We start from the raw sequence: 22,147 nt of genomic DNA, 5'->3' as shown, positions 1-22,147 counted from the left end.
CTGGAGAGAGGCTGTTCACCTGCTCCGAGTGTGAGAAAGGATTCACTCGATCAGCCGCACTGCTGACACACCGGCGAGTTCACAGCGGAGAGAGGCCATTCACCTGCTCCGAGTGTGAGAAAAGATTTACTTGTTCATCTCATCTATTGAAACACCAGCGCACTCACACTGTGGAGAGACCATTCACCTGCTCCATGTGTGGGAAGGGATTCACTCAATCTTCTAACCTGCTGACACACCAGCAAATTCACAAGTGAGTGCAGAGGTTGGAGTTCTCTGTTATTGCTGCTGTTGATCACATTGAGGACTAAATGTGTGGGTTAAACCTGAGGTGTGTAAGAAATGTGTCCCAGCTGTTCTCTTCCATGGTTCAGAGCTCCTCGGCACGGAACAGAGGCTCCTTTACAACTGTGTTTAGAGTCAGTAAGAACAACACTGAATGCTGGAAACATACTGTCAAATCAGAGATTGGTGTAAAACTGGGATCTGTTCCTGACTGAGAGTGAAACAGCAGGTTTAAGTTTCCTGTCTGGAACTGATTGTGGTAATTATGGTAATCATAGAATCCCTACTATGCAAAAGGAGGCCATTTGGCCCATCGAGTCTGCACCGACTCTCTGTCAGAGCATCTTCCCCAGACACACCCCTCCCCGCCCTAGCCCCATAACCCCACGCATTTACCCCACTAATCCCCCTAACCATAACATCCTGGGACATTTACGGGGCAATTTAGCATTGGTCAATCTGCCTAACCTGTACATCTTTGCACTGTGGGAGGCAACCAGGGAGTATTTACATGGAGATGCTGCTTCTACCCAGAGTGTAATAGTAATGCTGCTGCACTTTGATACGACTGCTCAGACATCAGACTGTGTCAGCTCTTATTGATACTGAATAAAATCTAACCACTGTCACCAATAAGGGTTATCACTGGGAATCATTTCAGAGTTTAGGAAAAGAGAATAAAGGGTTAATGGACACCCCGAATCCCAATTCTATAGATTAAAAGGATGTTCACAATGCTCTGGGCCCAAATGGTTTCTCTCCAGCTCCTCTGCACCTGTTACTGTGACTCCACACTTTGGGCACATGGACTGAACCCCAGGGGTTCCGTCACCATCTGCCCCAATCGCCCCGTCTCCTGCCCCGATTGGCTGGAGGCCCATTTCCCAGTCAGTCCTCCAGCACCTTCCTGTCTCTCTATTAGTGCGACGCCCAGGGCAGTTTCCCAACTGGGGCACAAGCCCCATTATTCTCAGCTAAATTCAGCTCTTAGCTCCGTTGCCTGGCTGGCATTGACACAAGCAATAGAGACAGAAAGGTGCCCCAGGCTCAAGTGGGAACCTGAAACTTGTAGCTTTCAACAAACTCTTCAACATTTGTGCATTCAATACCTGTTTTTGTATGAGGTTGTTATTTTTACATTGAAGCACTGGAGGTGAAGAATACCTTTCCCTTTCTAACTTTGTATTGTCTATTGTATCAGCCACGGCACAGTGGATCACACTCTTCCACAAGAAACTACCAAGGGTCATGAACAAAGCCCAGTCCATCACACAATCCAGCCTCCCATCCATTGACTCTGTCTACACTTCCCGCTGCCTTGGAAAAGCAACCAGCATAATTAAGGACCCCACACAACCTGGACATTTGCTCTTCCACCTTCTTCTGTTGGGAAAAAGATACAAAAGTCTGAGGACACATACCAACTGACTCAAGAACAGCTTCTTCCCTGCTGCCATCAGACTTTTGAATGGACTTACCCTGCATTAAGTTAATCTTTCTCCACATCCTAGCTATGACTGTAACACTACATTCTGCACTCTCTCGTTTCCTTCTCTATAAACGGTATGCTTTGTATAGCGTGCAAGAAACAATACTTTTCACTGTATGTTAATACATGTGACGATAATAAATCAAATCTTCATTCTGAATCTGAAGATTGTTCTTTCCAATCCCAGTCCATTGACCTGAGCCCAACATTCAAAATGCCAGCACTGAGGGAGTGCTGCATTATTAGAGCTGCTGCCTTTAGGATGAGATGCCAACCCAAGTACCCCATCTGCCCCTTTTATCCCCAAAGTGACCATTACCTGACATCAGAGTTGGGCTGATTGTGACATGACACTTGGTCAATTTGGTTACCAGATTAATTTAACCGGATCCCCAATTACTGACACCACCTTCTCTCATTATCTTAGACAGGAATACAATTGCACAGTTTCATACTAACCCTTTATCTGATTCTACACAATCAGCTGTTCAGACAATTTGAAATTTTGAGACGAATCAGAGCTTGAAGGTCTCTCTTGAAAGTACATTTATCATCATTGCACATTCTTTACATACACAGCAATTCAGATTATAATTTTTACAGCAAATAAAACTCAGCTTTTACGATAAGCCGACATGTGACACTAATAGATAAATTTAAAAACAGTGACTGATTCTTGATTGATTTATTAATTGTAACTCAATTAAATCTCACGACTTCTCCAATCATCTATTGCTGACCGCTAGCTAATTAATACAGTAATCTTTAATTAATATACTTGGCTACTACAAGATAGACTAGTTCAAAAAGACAGTTTGTAGAAAGACAACAGCTTTCTTCCTTACTAATCCTGACCAGACTGAACCTTATTCTTCAGCTGGACTTTGGAAGAATATGATATCCTGTAGCTTATCAAAATTAGAGAATAATTTCTTCCTTTAAACAATTTCTGCCGGCTCTGCGGTTTCTGGAAACATTTCAGGTGATTCAGTGTTAATATTTTAAAATAAAGATCTAGCCTTTATGATGTAATTGTCTATTACACTGAGTCACGAACGATATCTTAATCAAGGTTCATTACTGAATCTGTTTCATGACTGGGTTTTAATATAAAATCAATTTGTAGCGAATAAAGACAACTGACAGAAGGTGAACAGACTGTTAGAAGCCACATGTTTTGAGTTTAAAATGGTTTCCTTGACCTTGTTACTTATAGCAATGAACATGGTATGAAAATGATTGAATTTTAAAACTAAATTTGATTACCCAGGCCTGCAGTTTCCTCCATTAGCACAGTCACTACAATTCACAGAACTTCATTCACTGTATAAGGCTTCAGGACAAAGGCAGAGTTCGATAGATTCCAGATAAACAAGGTGGTGAAAGGTTATCAGGGGGAGGTGGGAATGTGGAGTTGAGGTTTCAATTAGATCAGCCATGATTATGTTGAATGGCAGAACAGGCTCCTGATTCACATGTTCATCTGACACCCGGTGGTTGTGAGAGGTGCTATAGAAATGCAATTTTTTCTTGTTCTCCACAATATTGTATATATTACACTCAGTCCCTGCATCAAAATCATTGTTAAAGGTTGAGTCTAAATTTGACACATTTTGAATGATGGGCGGCTTTTCTCTAGAAAAGAGAAGACTGAAGGGTGACCTGATGGAAATCTTTAAGATTATGAAGGGGTTCAATAATCCAATGGTGATTTCAGTGAGAAACCTCTTTACCCAGCGAGTGGTGAGAATGTGGAACTCACCACCACAGCGAGTGGTTGAGGTGAACAGCATGGATACATTGAAGGGGAAGCTGGATACATACATGAGGGAGAGAGGAATAGAAGGATATGCTGATGGGGGGAGATGGAGGGGGGTGGGTGGAGGCTCATGTGGAGCATAAATACTGACACAGACCAATTGAGCCGACTGGCCTGGCCCTGTGCTGTAGACTCACTGGAACAGAGACAAATGTATTTATTTTAGATCTACCTGTAGTGGGAGGAAAAACACTATTTACTATCCAGGATAAAATAAATGTCCTTCATCAGCTTTTGTGGATCATTTCAGTGGAAATGTGCCCTCGCTCAAAGAGCATCAGCCCACTGGAGGTAAAGTTGTGAGACTGTCCAGTCCAGCAGAAAGAAACCCTCCGACCCTCCCACTTCACCAACTGTCAGAATGAACATGGTTCAGTCCTGGGTGTGATTAACAGCAGCAAGAACAGCAGAATCCAACCCCTGTCATCACTTGTGAACTCGCCGGTGTCTCAGCAGCTTTGATGACTGAGTGAGTCCTTTCCCACAGTCAGAGCAGGTAAACAGTCTCTCCCCAGTGTGAACTCGCTGGTGTGCCCGCAGGTTGGATGAATTACTGAATTCTTTCTCACACTGAGAGCAGGTGAATGGTCTCTCTCCGGTGTGAACTCGCTGGTGTGTCTGCAGGTGGGATGACTGAGTGAATGTTTTCCCACAATTTGGGCAGGTGAATGGTCTCTCCCCAGTGTGCAATCGTCGATGTTTCTGCAGATTTGATGCATAAGGGAAACGCTTCCCACACTCGGAGCAGGTGAACGGCCTCTCCCCAGTGTGAACTCGCTGATGTATCAGCAGATAGGATGAATCAGTGAATCCCTTCCCACACTCGGAGCAGCTGAACGGTCTCTCCCTGGTGTGAATTCGCTGGTGCCTCTGCAGGTTGGATGAATTACTGAATCCTTTCCCACACTCAGGGCAGATGAACGGCCTCTCCCCAGTGTGAACTCGCTGATGTATCAGCAGATAGGATGAATCAGTGAATCCCTTCCCACACTCGGAGCAGCTGAACGGTCTCTCCCTGGTGTGAATTCGCTGGTGCCTCTGCAGGTTGGATGAATTACTGAATCCTTTCCCACACTCAGGGCAGATGAATGGCCTCTCCCCGGTGTGAACTCGCTCGTGTGTCTGCAGGTGGGATAACTGAGTGAATCCCTTCCCACACTCTGAACACGTGAACCATTTCTCCCCGGTGTGACCTCGCTGGTGCATCAGCAAGTTGGATGATTCACTGAATCCCTTCCCACAATCGGAGCAGGTGAATGGCTTCTCCCCGCTGTGAACTCGCTTGTGTGTCTGCAGGTGGGATGAACTTGTGAATCCTTTCCCGCACTCGGGGCAGGTGAATGGCCACTCCCCTGTGTGAACTCATTTGTGTGTCTGCAGGGAGGATGAATGAGCAAATCCCTTCCCACACTCCAAACAAGTGAATGGCCTCTCCCCAGTGTGATTACATCGATGAGTTTCCAGTTGGTGTGAGAAATTGAATCCTTTACCACAGTCTCCACATTTCCACGGCTTCTCCATGGTGCTGGTGTCCATGTGTCTCTCCCAGTTTGACAGTCAGCTGAAGCCTCATCCACAACAAAACACCCGAACGGTCTCACCCCAATGTGACTGGTGCTGTCTTTTCAAGCTGTGTTGGAGTTTTTTTCCACAGTCAGTTCACTGGAACGCTCTCACTCCGATCTATGTGCGTCCATGCTTTTCCAATCACATTTATGGTTGAAATCTCTTGAAGCAGAAGAACAGACAAATATTTCTCTTTGTAGATTCCAAAGGCTGATGTTGTCCAGGTCCCGATGAATGGAGTTAATCTGTCAGATCACCATGAGTGTTTGTTTTGAGATTTCTGAGATTCTTCAGATAAAGCTCGGCACAACATCGTGGGCCAAAGGGCCTGTTCTGTGCTGTACTGTTCTATGTTCTATGTTCTGTCTGGAAATCCTCTTCTGATATCCTGTAAAACGAATTTCCAAAATTCATCACTGTCAGTGCAACTTAGAAATTCAGAAAAGACAATTCCAGTTTTTAGAGAAAATTCTTTACTTTTTCCCACTATTCTTACCCTGCTATATCCCACTATACACCCTCCCAATTCTCCTAAAGGTGCCAATTCATGTTGGTTAACCAATCCATGCTCATCACTTCCTGTTCAAATGTGTGTAATATGCAGCACTCATTACTTGGTTGGAGATGTGGTGGGTGCAGCAAGTGATCATGATCTGGAACTGGGTGCCCATGGATCTGGTGGCAGTGAAAGCAATTAAAGATTTCAAAATGAAACTGGATGCGCACTTGAAGGAAATAATCTTGCAGGAGAATGGGTAGATGGAGGGGCAATGGGTCTGACTGGATTGCTCTATAAGGAGTTGACATGGACTCCTTCTCTATTGGAATAACGATGCCTGGAAATATATTAACATAGTTACAATGTTCTATTACAAGACTAGAATCATAGAATCCCTACAGTGCAGAAGGAGGCCATTCAGCCCATCCAGTCTGCACCAAGCACAATCCCACCCAGGCCCTATTCCCGTAACCCCATTTAATGACCCTGCTATTACCACTGACACTAAGGTCAATTTTACCACGGCCAATCAACCTAACCCGCACATCATTGGACGAACCTGTGTTGAAGATATTAAAAAGGCCGTGTGTTTAACACTAAGTCAATTTATTTGACTATTATCCACAATATTAACATCTATAAGTGGACTGTTGTTTATTAACAGCAATGGAAACAGACCCATTCGAACATAATAATTAGGAACAGAAGGAGGCCACTCGGCCCCTCGAGCTGTTCCACCATTCAATAAGATCATGGCTGATCTGATTGTGAACTCAACCCCACACTCCTGCCCACTACTCTCACCAATAATCTTCCATCTCCTTGTTAATCAGGAGACCATCTTGCTCTTCTTCAAAATATTCCAAGATTCTGCTTCCTCTGCCTTTTGAGAAAGAGAGTTCCAAAGATCCATGATCCTCTGAAAGAAAACACTTCTCCCCACCTCTGTCTTAAACACATTTTTAAACAGTGTCTCCTTGTTCAAAATTCTCCTGCAAGAAAAAAAACATCCTTTCCACATCAACCCAGTCAATAACCCTCAGAAACTTAAAAGGCTTCAATCAAGGCCCCTCTTACTCTTCTAAACTCCAGTGAACAAGCCCAGATTCTCCAATCTTTCCTCATAAGACAACCTGCCAATTTCTGGTATTAGTCTGGTAGACATTCTCTGAACTGCTTCCAATGCATTTACATTTTCCTTAAATAAGGAGTTCCATACTTTAACAACACTCCAGATGTGGTCTCACCAGTGTCCTGTATGACTGAAACATAAACTCACTCCTTTTGTAACCAATTTCCTCACAATAAACAATGACATTCTATTAACTTTCCTCATTACTTGCTGTAACTGCATTCCAGCCTTTTGTGATTCATGTATTAGGACACCTCTGAATCTCAGAGCTCTGCAATCTCTCAATATTTAATGTGTTTTTTAAATTTGGCAGGAATTTCTGCCAAAATTGATAATTCCACATTTGCCCACGTTATACTCCATTTGCCAAATCTTTGCCCACTAGCTGAACTTATCTACATCCCTTTGTGGCCTCCTTACATCCTCTTCACACTTACTTTTCTACCTTTGTGTCCTCAGCAAATTTAGCGACCATGCTTGCATCCAAGTCATTTATATAAATTGTTAAAAGTAGAGGTCCCAGTTCTGATCGCTTTGGCACATCACTCGTCACATCCTGTCAACCAGATAAAGATCCATGTGTGCCAACTGTTTCCCGTTAGCTCGCTAATCTTCTTTCCATGCCATATTACCCCCACACTGAGAGATTCTATTTTTCACATTAAGCTTTGATGTGGCAGCTTATCAAATGCATTTTGGAAATCTAAGTACAGTACATTCACCTTTGCTGCCCTATTATCCAATATATAAAGTCACCATCTCCCAGATGTCCCCTTGAGAGGGAGAGCTGACTGGTGGTCACTTAACCTGAGGATCATAAATTCATAAGATATAGGAGCAGAATTAGACCATTTGAGTCTGTTCCGCCATTCGATCATGGCTGATAACCTCCTCATCCCCATTTTCCTGCCTTCTCCCCATAACCCTTCAACCCATTACCAATTAAAAATCTGTCCAACTCCTCCTCAAATTTACTCACTGTCCCAGCATCCACCACCCTTTGGGACAGCGAATTCCACAGATTCACAACCCTTTGGGAGAAGCAGTTTCTCCTCAACTCTGTTTTAACTTTGCTGCCCCTTATCCTAAGGCTATGACCTCTCGTCTTAGAATGCCCCAGAAAAGGAAGCATCCGTTCCACGTCTGCTTTATCCACACCTTTCATCATCTTGGATCACCACACCTCAGGTGAGTGGCAAGATTGAGGAGACGGCACCTTCATGAATAACCTTGGTTGGCACGAGAATTGAAACTGTGCTGTTGGTGTCGCTGTGCATCACAAACCAGCCACCCGGCCAACTGAGCGAACCGACCCCCTTTATCCAAAGTATATGTGACTCCTTCAAAGAACTCCAATAAATAGGTTGAATATGATTTCCCTTTCTCAAACCGTGCTGACTCTCTCTGGTTGTCTGAATTTTTCTCATTCTCATGATATCTTTAATAAAGCTTTAATATTTTCCCGACATCAGGTTTTAGATTAATTGGCCTTTAGTTTCCTTTTTGCCTCCCTCCTTTTTTTGAATAAAGGAGTTACATTTGCTATTTTGCAATCGACTGGAATCTTCCTCAAATCTCATGACTTTTAGATCATTAAAATGGTGCTATTTCCTTCCATGTTCAAAATTCTCTGCTGTTCAGGTTACGATACATTGTGCAATTCCATCCAATCCTGATCTGATGTTTTGTGCAAGTTTCCTGACCCCAAATCCTCCCCTTCTAAGACCAATTATATCAACACCTATAACAGAGCTGGAGTCACTTTTCAATTCAGCAGAAACAGACCCAAAGGTACATGATTCAGTCTGAACACGAAAACAGCAAAATCCAATCACAGCAGTTACTTGTGAACTCGCTGGTGTCTCAGCAGATTGGAGGATTGACTGAATCCCTTTCCACACTTGGAACAAGTGAACGGCTTCTCCCCAGTGTGAATTCGCTGGTGTGTCAGCAGAGTGGATGAGTGAGCAAATCCATTCCCACACTGGGAGCAGGTGAATGGTCTCTCCCCAGTGTGAGTGCGCTGGTGTACAGTGAGTTGAGATGATTGCTTGAACCCAGTCCCACAGTGAGAGCACCTGAATGGTTTCTCATCAGTGTGAACACGTTGATGGTAGTGCAGATTTACAGAATTTTTAAAGCATTTCCCACAGTCTGGACATTTAAAAGGTCTCTCATCAGTGTGAATCCGCTGGTGTGTGAAGAGGGTGGCTGACTGAGCAAATCTCTTCCCACACTGGGAGCAAGTGAATGGCCTCTCCCCAGTGTGAATTCTCTGGTGTAATGCGAGGTTGGAAGACTGAGTGAATCCCTTCCCACACACAGAGCAGGTGAACGGCCTTTCCCCAGTGTGGATTTGCCGATGTTTCAGCAGATGGGATGAGGCAGTGAATCCTTTCCCACACTGGGAGCAGTTGAATGGTCTCTCGTCAGTGTGAGTTCTCTGGTGTATATGTAAGCTGTTTGACTGAGTGAATCCCCTCCCACACTGGGAGCAGGTGAATGGTCTCTCCCCACTGTGACTGCGCCGATGAATCTCCAGCTGGGAAGGGTAATCGAATCCCTTCCCACAGTCCCCACATTTCCACAGCTTCTCACTGTTGTGACTGCAATTATGTTCCGAAAGGCTGGATGATTGGTTGAAGTCTTGTCCACACACAGAACACGTGTACAGTTTCTCTTCACTGTGAATGGTGCTATTTCCTTCCATGTTCAAAACACAATGATATTCAGGTTACAACAAATTGGCTAACTCCATCAGGTTTTGATATAATATTTGGTTTCAGTTTCCCAACTGCAAATCCTCCTCTTCTAAAGCCCTGTGAAATTGATTTAAAACAGAAAAAAGGAAGTGAGAGAGAACCCACAAAAACACAAAGTCAGGTTGTGAAATTGAGCTGAATGAATCTGGTCATTTGTGGGGCTGGCACTCGGAAAAAGTAATCATGAAAACTGCTGGATTGTCATAAAAACCCAGCGGGTTCACTGATATCCTTCAGGGCAGGAAATCTGCCACACGGTCTGGACACAAGACTCTGGACACAGAGAGAAGACAGAGAGAAGTAGGAGAGGTCAGGGTGAAGGAGAGGGATTTTGTACATTGACAACTCAATTGGAACTTTGACAGAAAGTTTCCCAAACCCTCAACCTCCACCCACCTAGAAGGACCAGGGTAGCAAATAGATGGGAACACCATCACATTCAAGTTCCTCTCCAACTCACACACCATCCTGACTTATCTGACATCCAGTACTAAAAGAACAGAAATTTCTTTCATATAAACACTGGGAAGACTGAACCCATTGTCTTCAGTCCCCACTACAAACTCCACTCCCTCGCCAGCAACTCTCTCCCTCTTCCTGGCAACTGTCTGAGGCTGAAGCAAACTGTTTACAACCATGGTAAAATATTTCACCCCAAGTTGAGCTTCCAGCCACATCAAGACCGCCTATTTCCACCTCAGTGCCATTGATGAACTCCACTCCAGTCTCAGCTCCTTTGGAACTCTCATCCATTTCATTGTGATGTGAAACACAGGGGAATGGGGATACAGAGGGGGAATGGGACTGACTGAATTGCTGCACAGAGAGTTGGCATGGATCTGAGTTGCCTATTCTATGTTGTAATGTTTCCATCACTGAAAATAGATAATGTTGATATACTGCTATATATTTTAAGACAAGAAATAGGGAATCGTAAATAACATAGTATATACCATGTAACTACATTAAACATATCTCTCTCCCATACAAATTTACTGTTCATTAAAATGTTAGCCCTCTCCTGAGAAAACTCCCCCTTGAATTATGAACATTGGGTAAGAGCCCATCCTATTAGCCAGATATATAAACGTGTCAAAGTGAGGGAGCTAAAGGATGTCAATGTCTTTGAGAGAGAAAGAAAAAGATACCTGGGCCTAGTCCTGCTCCTAATTCCGATGTTCGTCTATAACGTTTTCAGAGTCTGCAGCTCCCTGGATTCACTTCCTCTCCTTTCAGTTGCTGCAAGTCCCCAATTTCTCCCAGAATGAGAAAAGAAATGGAAAGGGGGAAACATTGATTTCCTCCCAGATGTTGTCCAGAAGCGGGAGTTTCACTCTGAACCTCGTTGGCCAACTTCCGCGTTGTGACGTCACAATGGAACCTAGCCTGAATTAGGCAAGAGGAATAAGCCTGTACCGATGTGACGTCCTGGATTTCCAGTGCGCAGGCCCGGGCGCGCAGACATGGGAGCCCCGCCCCCTCTCATTGATTCCCCCGCCCCCTGCCATCTCCTCGAGCCAAGGTTTCCCGGCAACCGGCTGGCGGCTCCGGCCAGAGCGAGAAGCCGCTCGGTGATCTCCCCCTCCCCCCTCTCTCTCCGGCCGCTGCTCCAAAAAGAGATCGAGAGCGGCCGCTGGCGGCAGCCGCACTGCGCCTGCTCCGGACAGCTCGGCTCAGCAGCGCTCTCCGCGCCTGCGCGCTGGTCTGCCAGCTGAGGGAGTGGGGGAGGGGACTTTGCAAAATCTCTTCCCATCATTTTCTTCCAAGTCCCGCAGTTTCATTTGAAACAGAACAGCTTCTGTTTGTAGCTTCACCACAGACTCAAACTTCACCACAGACTCAAACTTCACACACAGACTCAAACTTCACCACAGACTCAAACTTCACACACAGACTCCAACTTCACCACAGACTCCAACTTCACCACAGACTCAAACTTCACACACAGACTCAAACTTCACCACAGACTCAAACTTCACCACAGACTCAAACTTCACACACAGACTCAAACTTCACACACAGACTCAAACTTCACACACAGACTCCAACTTCACACACAGACTCAAACTTCACCACAGACTCCAACTTCACACACAGACTCAAACTTCACCACAGACTCAAACTTCACACACAGACTCAAACTTCACACACAGACTCAAACTTCACCACAGACTCAAACTTCATCCTCTGGACAACATCTGTGAGGAAAACACTTTCTTTCTCCCCCTGGGAAATACAGAGACAGAGAAATTCTCTGGAACTGGAATTAGAGCCAAATATACTGAGGGGGAAATGTTTGTGATTTTGTGGAACCTGTTTTTATTGTCTGAGCTTTTTAAAGTGTAATTTATCTTGTCTATTCAAATACTGTTTCTTAATGCATGAAATAAGTGATGTTAATTTTAGATTAATTTTTAAAGTAACATTTTTAAAAAAATGAAACATTGTCTTTCAGATTATTCTATTGTGATTTGTGGGAATTTGTTTATTATAAGGTGACCATGAGGATCGTAACAACATTGATATGTCTGGTGTTGTTATATGGTGCATATGATGTGGAGATGCCGGTGTTGGACTGGGGTGGGCACAGTAAGAAGTCTCACAACACCTGGTTAAAGTCCAACAGGTTTATTTGGAATCACGAGCTTTCAGAGCGCTGCTCCTTCTCACCTGATGAAGGGGCAGCGCTCTGAAAGCTTGTGATTCCAAATAAACCTGTTGGACTTTAACCTCGTGTTGTGAGACTACTTACTATATGGTGCATATTAGGTATATTATTTATGGATTTGTATTACAGTTGATGTTGTTTAATTCCAGAATAGTATTGTAACTACTCTGTATATTTTCCAGTCAAAGAGTCATCAGAGCACAAGATAAATTAATTCAGCAACTTGACTCCGTGCCAAGTCTCTGTCGGGGAATCCACTCAGTGCCATTTTTCCTCGATATCCCTGTTCCCCAGTACGTTTAATTCCTTCAAGTGCCCGACCAATTTTATTTTGAAATCACTGGTCGTCTCCACTTCCACCACTCTCATCGTCAGTGAGTTCCAGAACATGATTGCTTGCTCCCCAACTCAAGTTCTTCCGCACCCATCTGTATCTCTAATCATGTAATAGAGTTCTGAATATTGCTTACATTTTTACTTCACTAAATATGCAAATTTTTGATATGCTTAGACACAAGCCTGTGTGAAGATTTCAGGAATATGTGTCCTGTACATGGAACAGTCAGCACAGATCTGTCGATTAGGATGAATCAGCATCCTCAGGACAATGTCTATTTCAGGTCTAGCAAAGTGAGAATGGAGGGAGAGTGTTTGAGATGGAGATTTACAAATTTTCAAGAATGAGAGGAAAGAATGTTCCACAGAAACTAGAATTGTCTGTTCTGAGTTTTTATCCTGTACTGACAGCAATGATTTTTGTGAATTTCTTTCACAGGCTATTAGAAGGGGAGAATTTACAGACACAAATCTCAACAAACATGACGTTAGGATCTGACAGAGTCACCCAATTATTCAGGATCTGAATACCATCGGCATTTGAAACTAGAATGGAAAATGTTTGTCTGTTCCTTCAAACTGTTTAAACATCAGTGTGACTGGAAAATCACTGAGACACAGACACTCGAGTGAGAGTATTCCAGTGAACTGACTGTGGAAAGAGCTTTAACCAGTTACACAGCCTGGAAAAGATTGAAGGATTCACAGTGAGGAGAGAGACCATGTATGTGTTATCTGTGGGGTCAAATCTTCATCTGAACCTGGAGATGTACAAAGTCACTCAGACCATGGAAATGTAGGGACTGTGGGAAGGGATTCAATTGTCCCTCGAAGCTGGAAACCCTTCGATGCAGCCACACTGTGGAGACACTGTTCACCTGCTCTGAGTTTGGAAGGGGATTTCGTGATTCATCCACCCTGAGGAATCACCAGCGACTTCACATCAGGGAGAGGCCATTCACCTGCTCTGAGTGTGGGAAGAAATTCAGCGATTCGTCTGCCCTGCTGACACACCAGCGGGTTCACAATGGGGAGAGACCATTCACCTGTTGTGCGTGTGGAAAGGGATTCGCTCAGTCATCTACCCTGCAGAACCACCAGCGATTTCACACGGGTGAGGGACTGTTCCCCTGCTCAGAGCGTGGAAGGGATTCACTCACTCATCCCTCCTGCTGACAAACCAACGCATTCACACTGGGCCGAGGCCATTCATCTGCTCCGAGTGTGGGAAGGGATTCACTCAATTATCTAGTCTGCTGAGACACAAACGATTACACACTGGGGAAAGGCCATTCATCTGATGTGTGTGTGGGAAGTGACTCAGTCAATCATCCAGTCTGCTGGAATACTGAGGCACCTCCCCCAATAAGAAACCTGTTCAATGCTCTGACTGTGGGAGCTGCTTTAAAACCTGAGCCGACCTGAGGGTCGACCAGCGCATTCACACTGAGGAGACCCCGTTCAGGCGCTCTCACTGTGCAAAGAGGTTTAGAACATCATCTGACCTACTGAAACATCAGGGAATTCACACTGGGGAGAGACCCTGATAATTCCCACTCACTCTCAGCGATTTCTCATAAAACCTACCAGATTGGAAGCTTCTGCCTGAAATTTTATTTTCCCCCAGTTTCCAAACTGAGACCATTCACCTGCTCAGTGTGTGGGAAAGGATTCACTTGTTCACCCAAGCTGCTGAGACACCGTGGCAGACACACCCATTAGTGATCTTTTGGATGCTCTGACTGTGGCTGTTAATTATATCAATAGAGGTGAAGTTTATTCAGATGGAGGGCACTGATTAGATAGTTATAATGAGCAGGTAAAAAGTGGGACTCACTAATATAACCTGGAGTCAGAGTTGAACCTGTAATGTTTGATTCTGTGAACAAATCTAAACCAAATAAAGATTGACTCCGCCCCAAGGCTGTCAGGATTATAACATGGTAACAGAAAATGCTTGTCTAATGGTGAAGATTGGAAACTAAAAGAAAGTCTATTTCAGACGGAAGCTTCCAATCCCAGCAGCTTTTGTGAGAAATGACTGAAAGGCAGTGGGAATTGTCAGGGTCTGATTACCTGCTGATGCTCTCGGAGTCTGAACCATACAACCAGTGGAAGAATGAAGTGGCGATGTGGACACGGGTTACATCCCGATCAAGGAGGAAACAAGATCTGGCCTTGGCACTGTCACTTCCTAACACAAGGAAAATCAGCAACAAAGCATTTTCTGATCAGCCAAACTGCAAGTTGATAACTGCACTGGCACGGATGATTCATGTAAAGAATTCACTTCAGGTGGTTGGAGGGTAGAATCCCTGTCAATTGGTCTATGGGAGAAATCCCTAATTCCCCTCTGTGCCGGGCGATCGCCCTCCTGCTTTAAAGGGATACAATTAGTTCCATTTTCAGTCATCAATTATCTGATTGTTCCATGAAAAGAATTGCTCGAAGCAACAAATTATTGGAGATACCAGAAGAGGGTTTCTTCATGTGTAACGTTTGGACTGAAGAAGAAAAACCATCTTTTTCTTTGATTTGTTTTGAAACACTTTGTGTGAATGTTTGCGATCCTGGTCAGGACTGTTAACGTTTGCAGAGAAATTCGAACACCCAGTGATTAACTGAAAGAATTACATCACAAGATTCCACATTGTTAAACAAAAACAAACTTTACCGTATGTTTAAATAAAATTTAAAAAGACCTCTGCATGGAGGTCAGTGACCAGTGGAGTGCCCCAGGGATCTGTTCTGGGACCCTTGCTGTTTGTCATTTTCATAAATGACCTGGATGAGGAAGTGGAGGGATGGGTTGGTAAGTTTGCTGACGACACCAAGGTAGGTGGTGTTGTGGATAGTTTGGAGGGATGTCAGAAGTTGCAGCGAGACATAGATAGAATGCAAGACTGGGCGGAGAAGTGGCAGATGGACTTCAACCCGGATAAGTGTGTAGTGATCCATTTTGGCAGATCCAATGGGATGAAGCAGCAGTATAATATGAAGGGTACCATTCTTAGCAGTGTAGAGGATCAGAAGGACCTTGGGGTCCGGGTCCATAGGACTCTTAAATCGGCCTCGCAGGTGGAGGATGCGGTCAAGAAGGCGTACGGCGTACTAGCCTTCATTAATCGAGGGATTGAGTTTAGGAGTCGGGAGATAATGCTGCAGCTTTATAGGACCCTGGTTAGACCCCACTTGGAGTACTGCGCGCACTTCTGGTCACCTCATTACAGGAAAGATGTTGAAGCCATTGAAAGGGTGCAGAGGAGATTTACAAGGATGTTGCCTGGATTGGGGGGCATGCCTTATGAGGATAGGTTGAGGGAGCTTGGTCTCTTCTCCCTGGAGAGACGAAGGATGAGAGGTGACCTGATAGAGGTTTACAAGATGTTGAGAGGTCTGGATAGGGTAGACTCTCAGAGGCTATTTCCAAGGGCTGAAATGGTTGCTACGAGAGGACACAGGTTTAAGGTGCTGGGGGGTAGGTACAGAGGAGATGTCAGGGGTAAGTTTTTCACTCAGAGGGTGGTGGGTGAGTGGAATCGGCTGACGTCGGTGGTGGTGGAGGCAAACTCGTTGGGGTCTTTTAAGAGACTTCTGGATGAGTACATGGGATTTAATGGGATTGAGGGCTATAGATAGGCCTAGAGGTAGGGATATGATCAGCGCAACTTGTGGGCCGAAGGGCCTATTTGTGCTGTGGCTTTCTATGTTCTAACACTACAAATTGAATACTACACTCAATAAAGATTTATGATATAAATCTAGTTCCATTTTTTTACCTCACCCCAAGAGTTTCTTTATACTCAGCACACTGCTGGGTTCCATGTCCAGGAATTCAGTCCACTGAAGATGGAAATTACGGTTTGCAGTCTTTTCTGAAACTTTTCTTCTTCCAATAATTATAATCCAAAGTTTCTCCTGCAAAAGGAGAGTCTTCATTGCTGTTCATTTGTGAATTTTCAAGTTCTATTTTGAAAACAGTCTGTTCAGAGTTCACATTTTGAAATTTATTTTCTTTCACGTTTGCAGTTCCTCCATTGTTTAAATCCAGAGAGAATATTCCACTCAATTCCACATTGAAATGTCTTCTTCTTGCTCTGTTGTAGCTGCAGCTTCATTTTTAATTTCATTTCCCAGACTCAAACATTCTGGATTCTCTTTTGGAGAGAGCAAGGTCAAAATAGCTTCTGTTTGTGTCAACAACTCGTTCCTTCACTGGTCAAAATCTTCTTCTGCCATTTTAAGAATGTTGTTAAAATGCATTTTATTTTCTAGCAAAACTGTTTGATGTTCCTGTTTGGAAAATCTGGGATCTTGGGCTTCAGAAATTGAGGAATTGTAACAAAAGCAGGGAGGTTATTCTGATAGTTTCTAAAGCTCTGGTGAGGCCACAACAGAACACTGAGCCCAGCTCAGGTTACTGCTCTTTAGGAAGGTTGGGAGGCTCCAGCAGAAAGAAACCCTCCAACCCTCCCATTTCACCAACTGTCAGAATGAACATGGTTGAGTCCTGGTTATGATTAACATGATGTGGAGATGCCGGCATTGGACTGGGGTAAGCACAGTGAGAAGTCTCACAACACCAGCTTAAAGTCCAAACTTTAACCTGGTGTTGTGAGACTTCTTACTGTGATTAACAGCAGCAATAACAGCACAATCCACCCCCTGCAATCACTTGTGAACTCGCTGATGTGTCTTAAGGATGGATAACCGAGTGAATCCCTTCCCACATTCAGAGCAGGGGAACGGCCTCTCCCCAGTGTGGATTCGCTGGTGTGTCCGCAGGTGGGATAATCGAGTGAACCCCTTTCCACACACAGAGCAGGTGAACGGTCTCTCCCCTGTGTGAATTTGTTGGTGTGTTTGCAGATTGGATAACTGCGTGAATGCTTTCCCACACTCGGAACAGGGGAATGGCCTCTCCTTGGTGTGAACTCGCTGATGTCTCAGCAGGGCGGATGAATGAAAGAATCTCTTCCCACAGTCAGAACATGTGAACGGTTTCTCACCTGTGTGAATTCGCTGGTGTGTCTGCAGGATGGATAACCGAGAGAATTCCTCTCCACATTGACAGCAGGTGAATAGCTTCTCCCTACTGTGAACTCGCTGGTGAGTTTTCAAGATGGAAAACCGAGTAAATCCCTTCCCACAATCGGAGCAGGGGAATGGCCTCTCCCCAGTGTGAATTCGCTGGTGTGTCTGTAGGTGGGCTGACCGAGTGAATCCCTTCCCACATTCAGAGCAGGTGAATGGCCTCTCCCCAGTGTGAACTCGCTGGTGTGTCCGCAGGGTAGATGAATAAATGAATCCCTTCCCACACTCAGAACAGGTGAACGGCCTCTCACTAGCATGAAATCGCTGGTGCATCTGCAGTTTACAGGACCGAGTGAATCCCTTCCCACACACAGAGCAGGTGAACGGCCTCTCCCCAGTGTGAACTCGCTGGTGTACCAGGAGGTGGGAGGACCACGAGAATCCCTTTCCACAAACAGAACAGGTGAATGGCTTGTTTCCAGTGTGAATTTTCTGGTGTTCTAACAGGTTGGATGAGCGAGTGAATCCTTTCCCACACACAGAGCAGGTGAAGGGCCTCTCTCCTGTGTGAACTCGCTGGTGTGTGTGCAGATCAGATGAATTAGTGAATCCCTTCCCACACTTAGAGCAGGTGAACGGTCTCTCTCCGGTGTGACTGCGTCGATGAATTTCCAGCTCGGATGGGGATCTGAATCCTTTCCCACAGTCCCCGCATTTCCACGGTTTCTCCATGGTGCGGGCGTCCTTGTGTTTCTCCAGGTTTATTGATCAGCTGAGGTGCCCACAGCTTCAGCACAGATATGGTCTTTCTCTCCTGTAATGTTTCTTTAGATTATCTAACTGGTCAAAGCTCTTTCCTCAGTCAGTGCACTGGAACGCTCTCATTTGCATGTGTGTTTCGTGCTTTTCAAGTCACACTGACGTTTAAAATTTTCTGAAGCAGACAGAACAGAGAAACATTCTCCTTCTCGATTCAAAGGCCAATGATATTCAGGTCCTGACGATCGAGCAATTCTGGCCATTCTTCACCTGACATTTGGTTTGAGAATTCTGTCTGCAAATCCTCACCTTCTGATATTCTGTAAAAGGAATTTACAAAAGTTGTCTCTGTCAGTACAGGATTAACATTCAGCACAGACATTTCTAGTTTCTGTGGTCATATAACTGGACTAAAAATATGTGGTATAAATACTGCATTTCTTAATTAGAGAGAGGTGGGAAGGGGGAATGGGAGGAATAATTTTATCTTGACAGCGAGTGGTCAAAATCTGGAATGTCTCTGAGGATGGTTAAAGAGAAGATAAAGTTTCAAAATGATATTGGGTGGACACTCAAAGGAAAATGACATACACAGTAAGGGGATAAAGAGGACGGAATGGGACTGAGTGGATTGGAATGCAGAGAGTTGACAGGGACTCAAATTTTAAACCAGATTCCTTCTGATCTGTACTGTCACAAACTGGAACGATGTAACATAGTTACAGTACTAGATTACAAGAATGGAAATAATAAATATATTCTATAACTGAAACATGATTATTATATCTAATGTGTATATAAAACAACACTGGAGATATCTCTATTGTTATCTCCCCATAGAGACCAATAACCTTATGGGGAGATGGTGGCATTGTGGTTTTGTCACTGGACGAGTAATCCAAAGACCCAGAGTGATGTCAGACAACTCCAAAATGGACAAGGTTTCACTTCCTTAATGATTTTCCAGCAAGCTGCTGATGTGCTGTTGGAGTATTGACACCTACCTAATAATGTCAAAAATTGCGCAGGTTTGTGCCGTCCACAGAAAGCAGGACAAATCCAGCCTGGCCAAGTGCAGCCACATCAGTTCTTTTTGTTATGTATTCAATTCCCCTCACAAAACCATAACATTGTTTTACCTTTCCTAATTTTTAAAAGTTCCTCTGTGGGATCTGGGCGTTGCTGATTAAGCCGACATTTATTGCTAATTGCCCTCAAGAAAGGAGTGGTGAGCTGCCTTCTTGAACTGCTGCAGTCCATGTGCTGCAGCTACACAGTGCTGTTAGGAAGAGAGTTACAGGATTTTGATCATCAGCAAAGTGATGGAAAGGATTCTAGACAGTGCAATCAAATGGTACTTACAAAATAATAATTTGCTCCCTGAAGCTCAGTTTGGGTTCCACCAGAGCCACTCAGCTCCTAAACTCACTACAGCCTTGATCTAAACATGGATAAAAGAGGTCAACACGAGGAATCCTATCTAAATTGAGGTTAATGGGAATCAGGGCAAAACCTCTGCACTAGTTCAGTCACACCTCACACAAATAGAGATCAGGTTACAGTCCAACAGGTTTATTTGGAATCACGAGCTTTCATCAGGTGACGGAGAAGCACTCCGAAAGTTCATGATTCTAAATAAACCTGTTGGACTTTAACCTGGTGTTGTGAGACTTCTTACTGGGCCCACCCCAGTCCAATGCTGGCATCTCCAGATCACAAGTATAGATGGTTGTGATTGTTGGAGATCAATCATTTCAGGCCCAAGGCATCACTTCAGGAGTTCCTCAGAGTCCTGTCCTTGGTCCAACCAACTCCAGTGACTTCTTCAATAACTTCCCTCCGCCATAAGCTCAGAAAAGGGGCGGGGGGGAGAAGGGATGTTCACTGGTGATTATACAAAGTTCAGCAATGTTCATGACTCCCCAGATATTGAAGCAGTCCATGTCCAAAAGCAGCAAGACCTGGATAATGTTCAGGTTTGGGTTAATAAGTGACAAGTAACCTTCACGACACACAAATGTCAGCCAATGCCATCCCCAACAAGAGGGAATCTAACCCTCATCTCCATGATATTAAATGGCATTACCATCAATGAATTCCCCCACTATCAACATCCTGGGGATTACCATTGACCAAAAACTGAACTGGACGACATATGAATACTGTACCTACAAGAGCCTGTGTCGACAAGAGACAATACACATCTCTTTAACTTGTGCTTAACCCTCTCTCCACTCACATTGTCTGTACCTTTAAGACTTGATTACCTGAAAAGACTCGCATTCCAACCATTATCTTGTAAATTGAGTTTGTGTCTTTGTGCCCTGTTTGTGAACAGAACTCGCACTCACCTGATGAAGGAGCAGAGCTCCGAAAGCGAGTGGCTTTTGCTACCAAATAAACCTGTTGGACTTTAACCAGGTGTGAGACTTCTTAAAACAAGAGCAGGTCAGAGACTGGGAATCCTCCCCAGAGTCCAGCCACAATGGCCGCGCCTGCGCACTGCAGTACATGGGCCATGATCAAGATGGCGCATGCGCATTGCAGAATGTTGCCCCCTATAAAGATGGCGGCGCTAACCCGAGCCTTCAACCGCGGAACAAAAAAAACGACGGCTCCAGTGTGGCAAATGGAAGGCCGATGGTTTTTCGTTGGCGGTTCTGGGCCTACACCTTGTATTTCTTTAGCCTCCCACACTACCCGCCGGGTCCAGTGTTTCCCGCTCACCTCGTTTCTGAATCTGACCCGCTGCCAGTTTCCAACCAAACTGACCCCATCCGGAATCGGCACTGCGCATGCTCCAGCTCGCTGGGCCCGGGAACAGATTGACGGCAGCTCCGGACCAATCAGAGTGAATGAGGGGCGGGGCTGGAGGACCAAACGGGAGTGGCTGGTCCTCCAACCAATCAGTGAATGAGAGGCGGGCCTGGAGGACCAAACGGGAGTGGCTGGTCCTCCAACCAATCAGACGGAATGAGGGGCGGAGTTTCGGGCATGCGCAGTGCGGGTAATGGCGACAGCCGGTTTGAACTCGGATCCCGGGTCAATAGGAGGTGAAGAGCGGCGCGCGGTGAATGTGGCGGTTGGAGAGGCTTCGGAAACATGTTGTTCAAATCCCGGGAAAGAACATCCCGGTCCCCCCCGTTTGTACCAAATGGAGCCGCAGCTGGTCGTGTTGGGCCTGGGCTGACTGCCGCCCTTCTGTAGGTGGGAATGTGAATCAGTGCGCATGTGTCAGGCCATTCCACCCATCGAGGCTGCTCTGCCAGTCAGTGCTTCATCTGATCATTGCCTTCACTCAATGTTCCTCCAGCCCCAACCTCCCCAACCCACCACTCCCTTGTCGGTAAAAATGGTGCATAACACAGCCCTGAATATACCCAATGATGTGGAGATGCCAGCGTTGGACTGGGGTAAACACAGTGTAACCTGGTGTTGTTAAAACGCTTACTGTGTATACCCAATGAGCCAGCTTCCATTGCTCACTGAAGGAGAGAATTGCACGGGCTACTGGACCTCTGAGCGAAGTGATTTCTCCTCATCTCTGTCTTCAACCCTTACTTTTAAACTGTCTCTGCAGTTCCACATTTCCCTCTGAGGGGAAACATCCTTGCAGCACTTATCCTGTCAAGCACCCACAGAATCTTATATGCTTCAGTTTCAACATTTATCTAAAATCTAATGAGTATAGGTACACCCTGCCCAATGTTTCCTCATTTAAAAAAAAACATTGTGCCTGGAATCAGCTCAGTGAACCTTGTCTGAATTACTTCCAATGTAAGCATATCCCATTTTACA

General features: G+C 44.9%; 1 protein-coding gene across 1 annotated transcript; it reads right to left on the bottom strand.

The window, feature by feature from the left end:
• Positions 1-2,829: 2,829 nt before the first annotated feature.
• LOC144484435 (uncharacterized) lies at positions 2,830-21,146 on the bottom strand. The gene is given in 4 exon segments (XM_078202967.1): positions 2,830-5,037; positions 8,641-9,524; positions 17,285-18,090; positions 21,077-21,146. Coding segments are annotated over 4 exon segments (2,778 nt in total). The 3' UTR covers positions 2,830-4,019.
• Between the last annotated feature and the right edge of the window lie 1,001 nt (positions 21,147-22,147).

This window comes from Mustelus asterias, unplaced genomic scaffold, assembly GCF_964213995.1.
Source record: "Mustelus asterias unplaced genomic scaffold, sMusAst1.hap1.1 HAP1_SCAFFOLD_107, whole genome shotgun sequence".
Lineage (NCBI taxonomy): Eukaryota > Metazoa > Chordata > Chondrichthyes > Carcharhiniformes > Triakidae > Mustelus > Mustelus asterias.
Note: the sequence above shows the minus strand (reverse complement) of the source record. Positions and strands in the feature narration are given on the sequence as shown.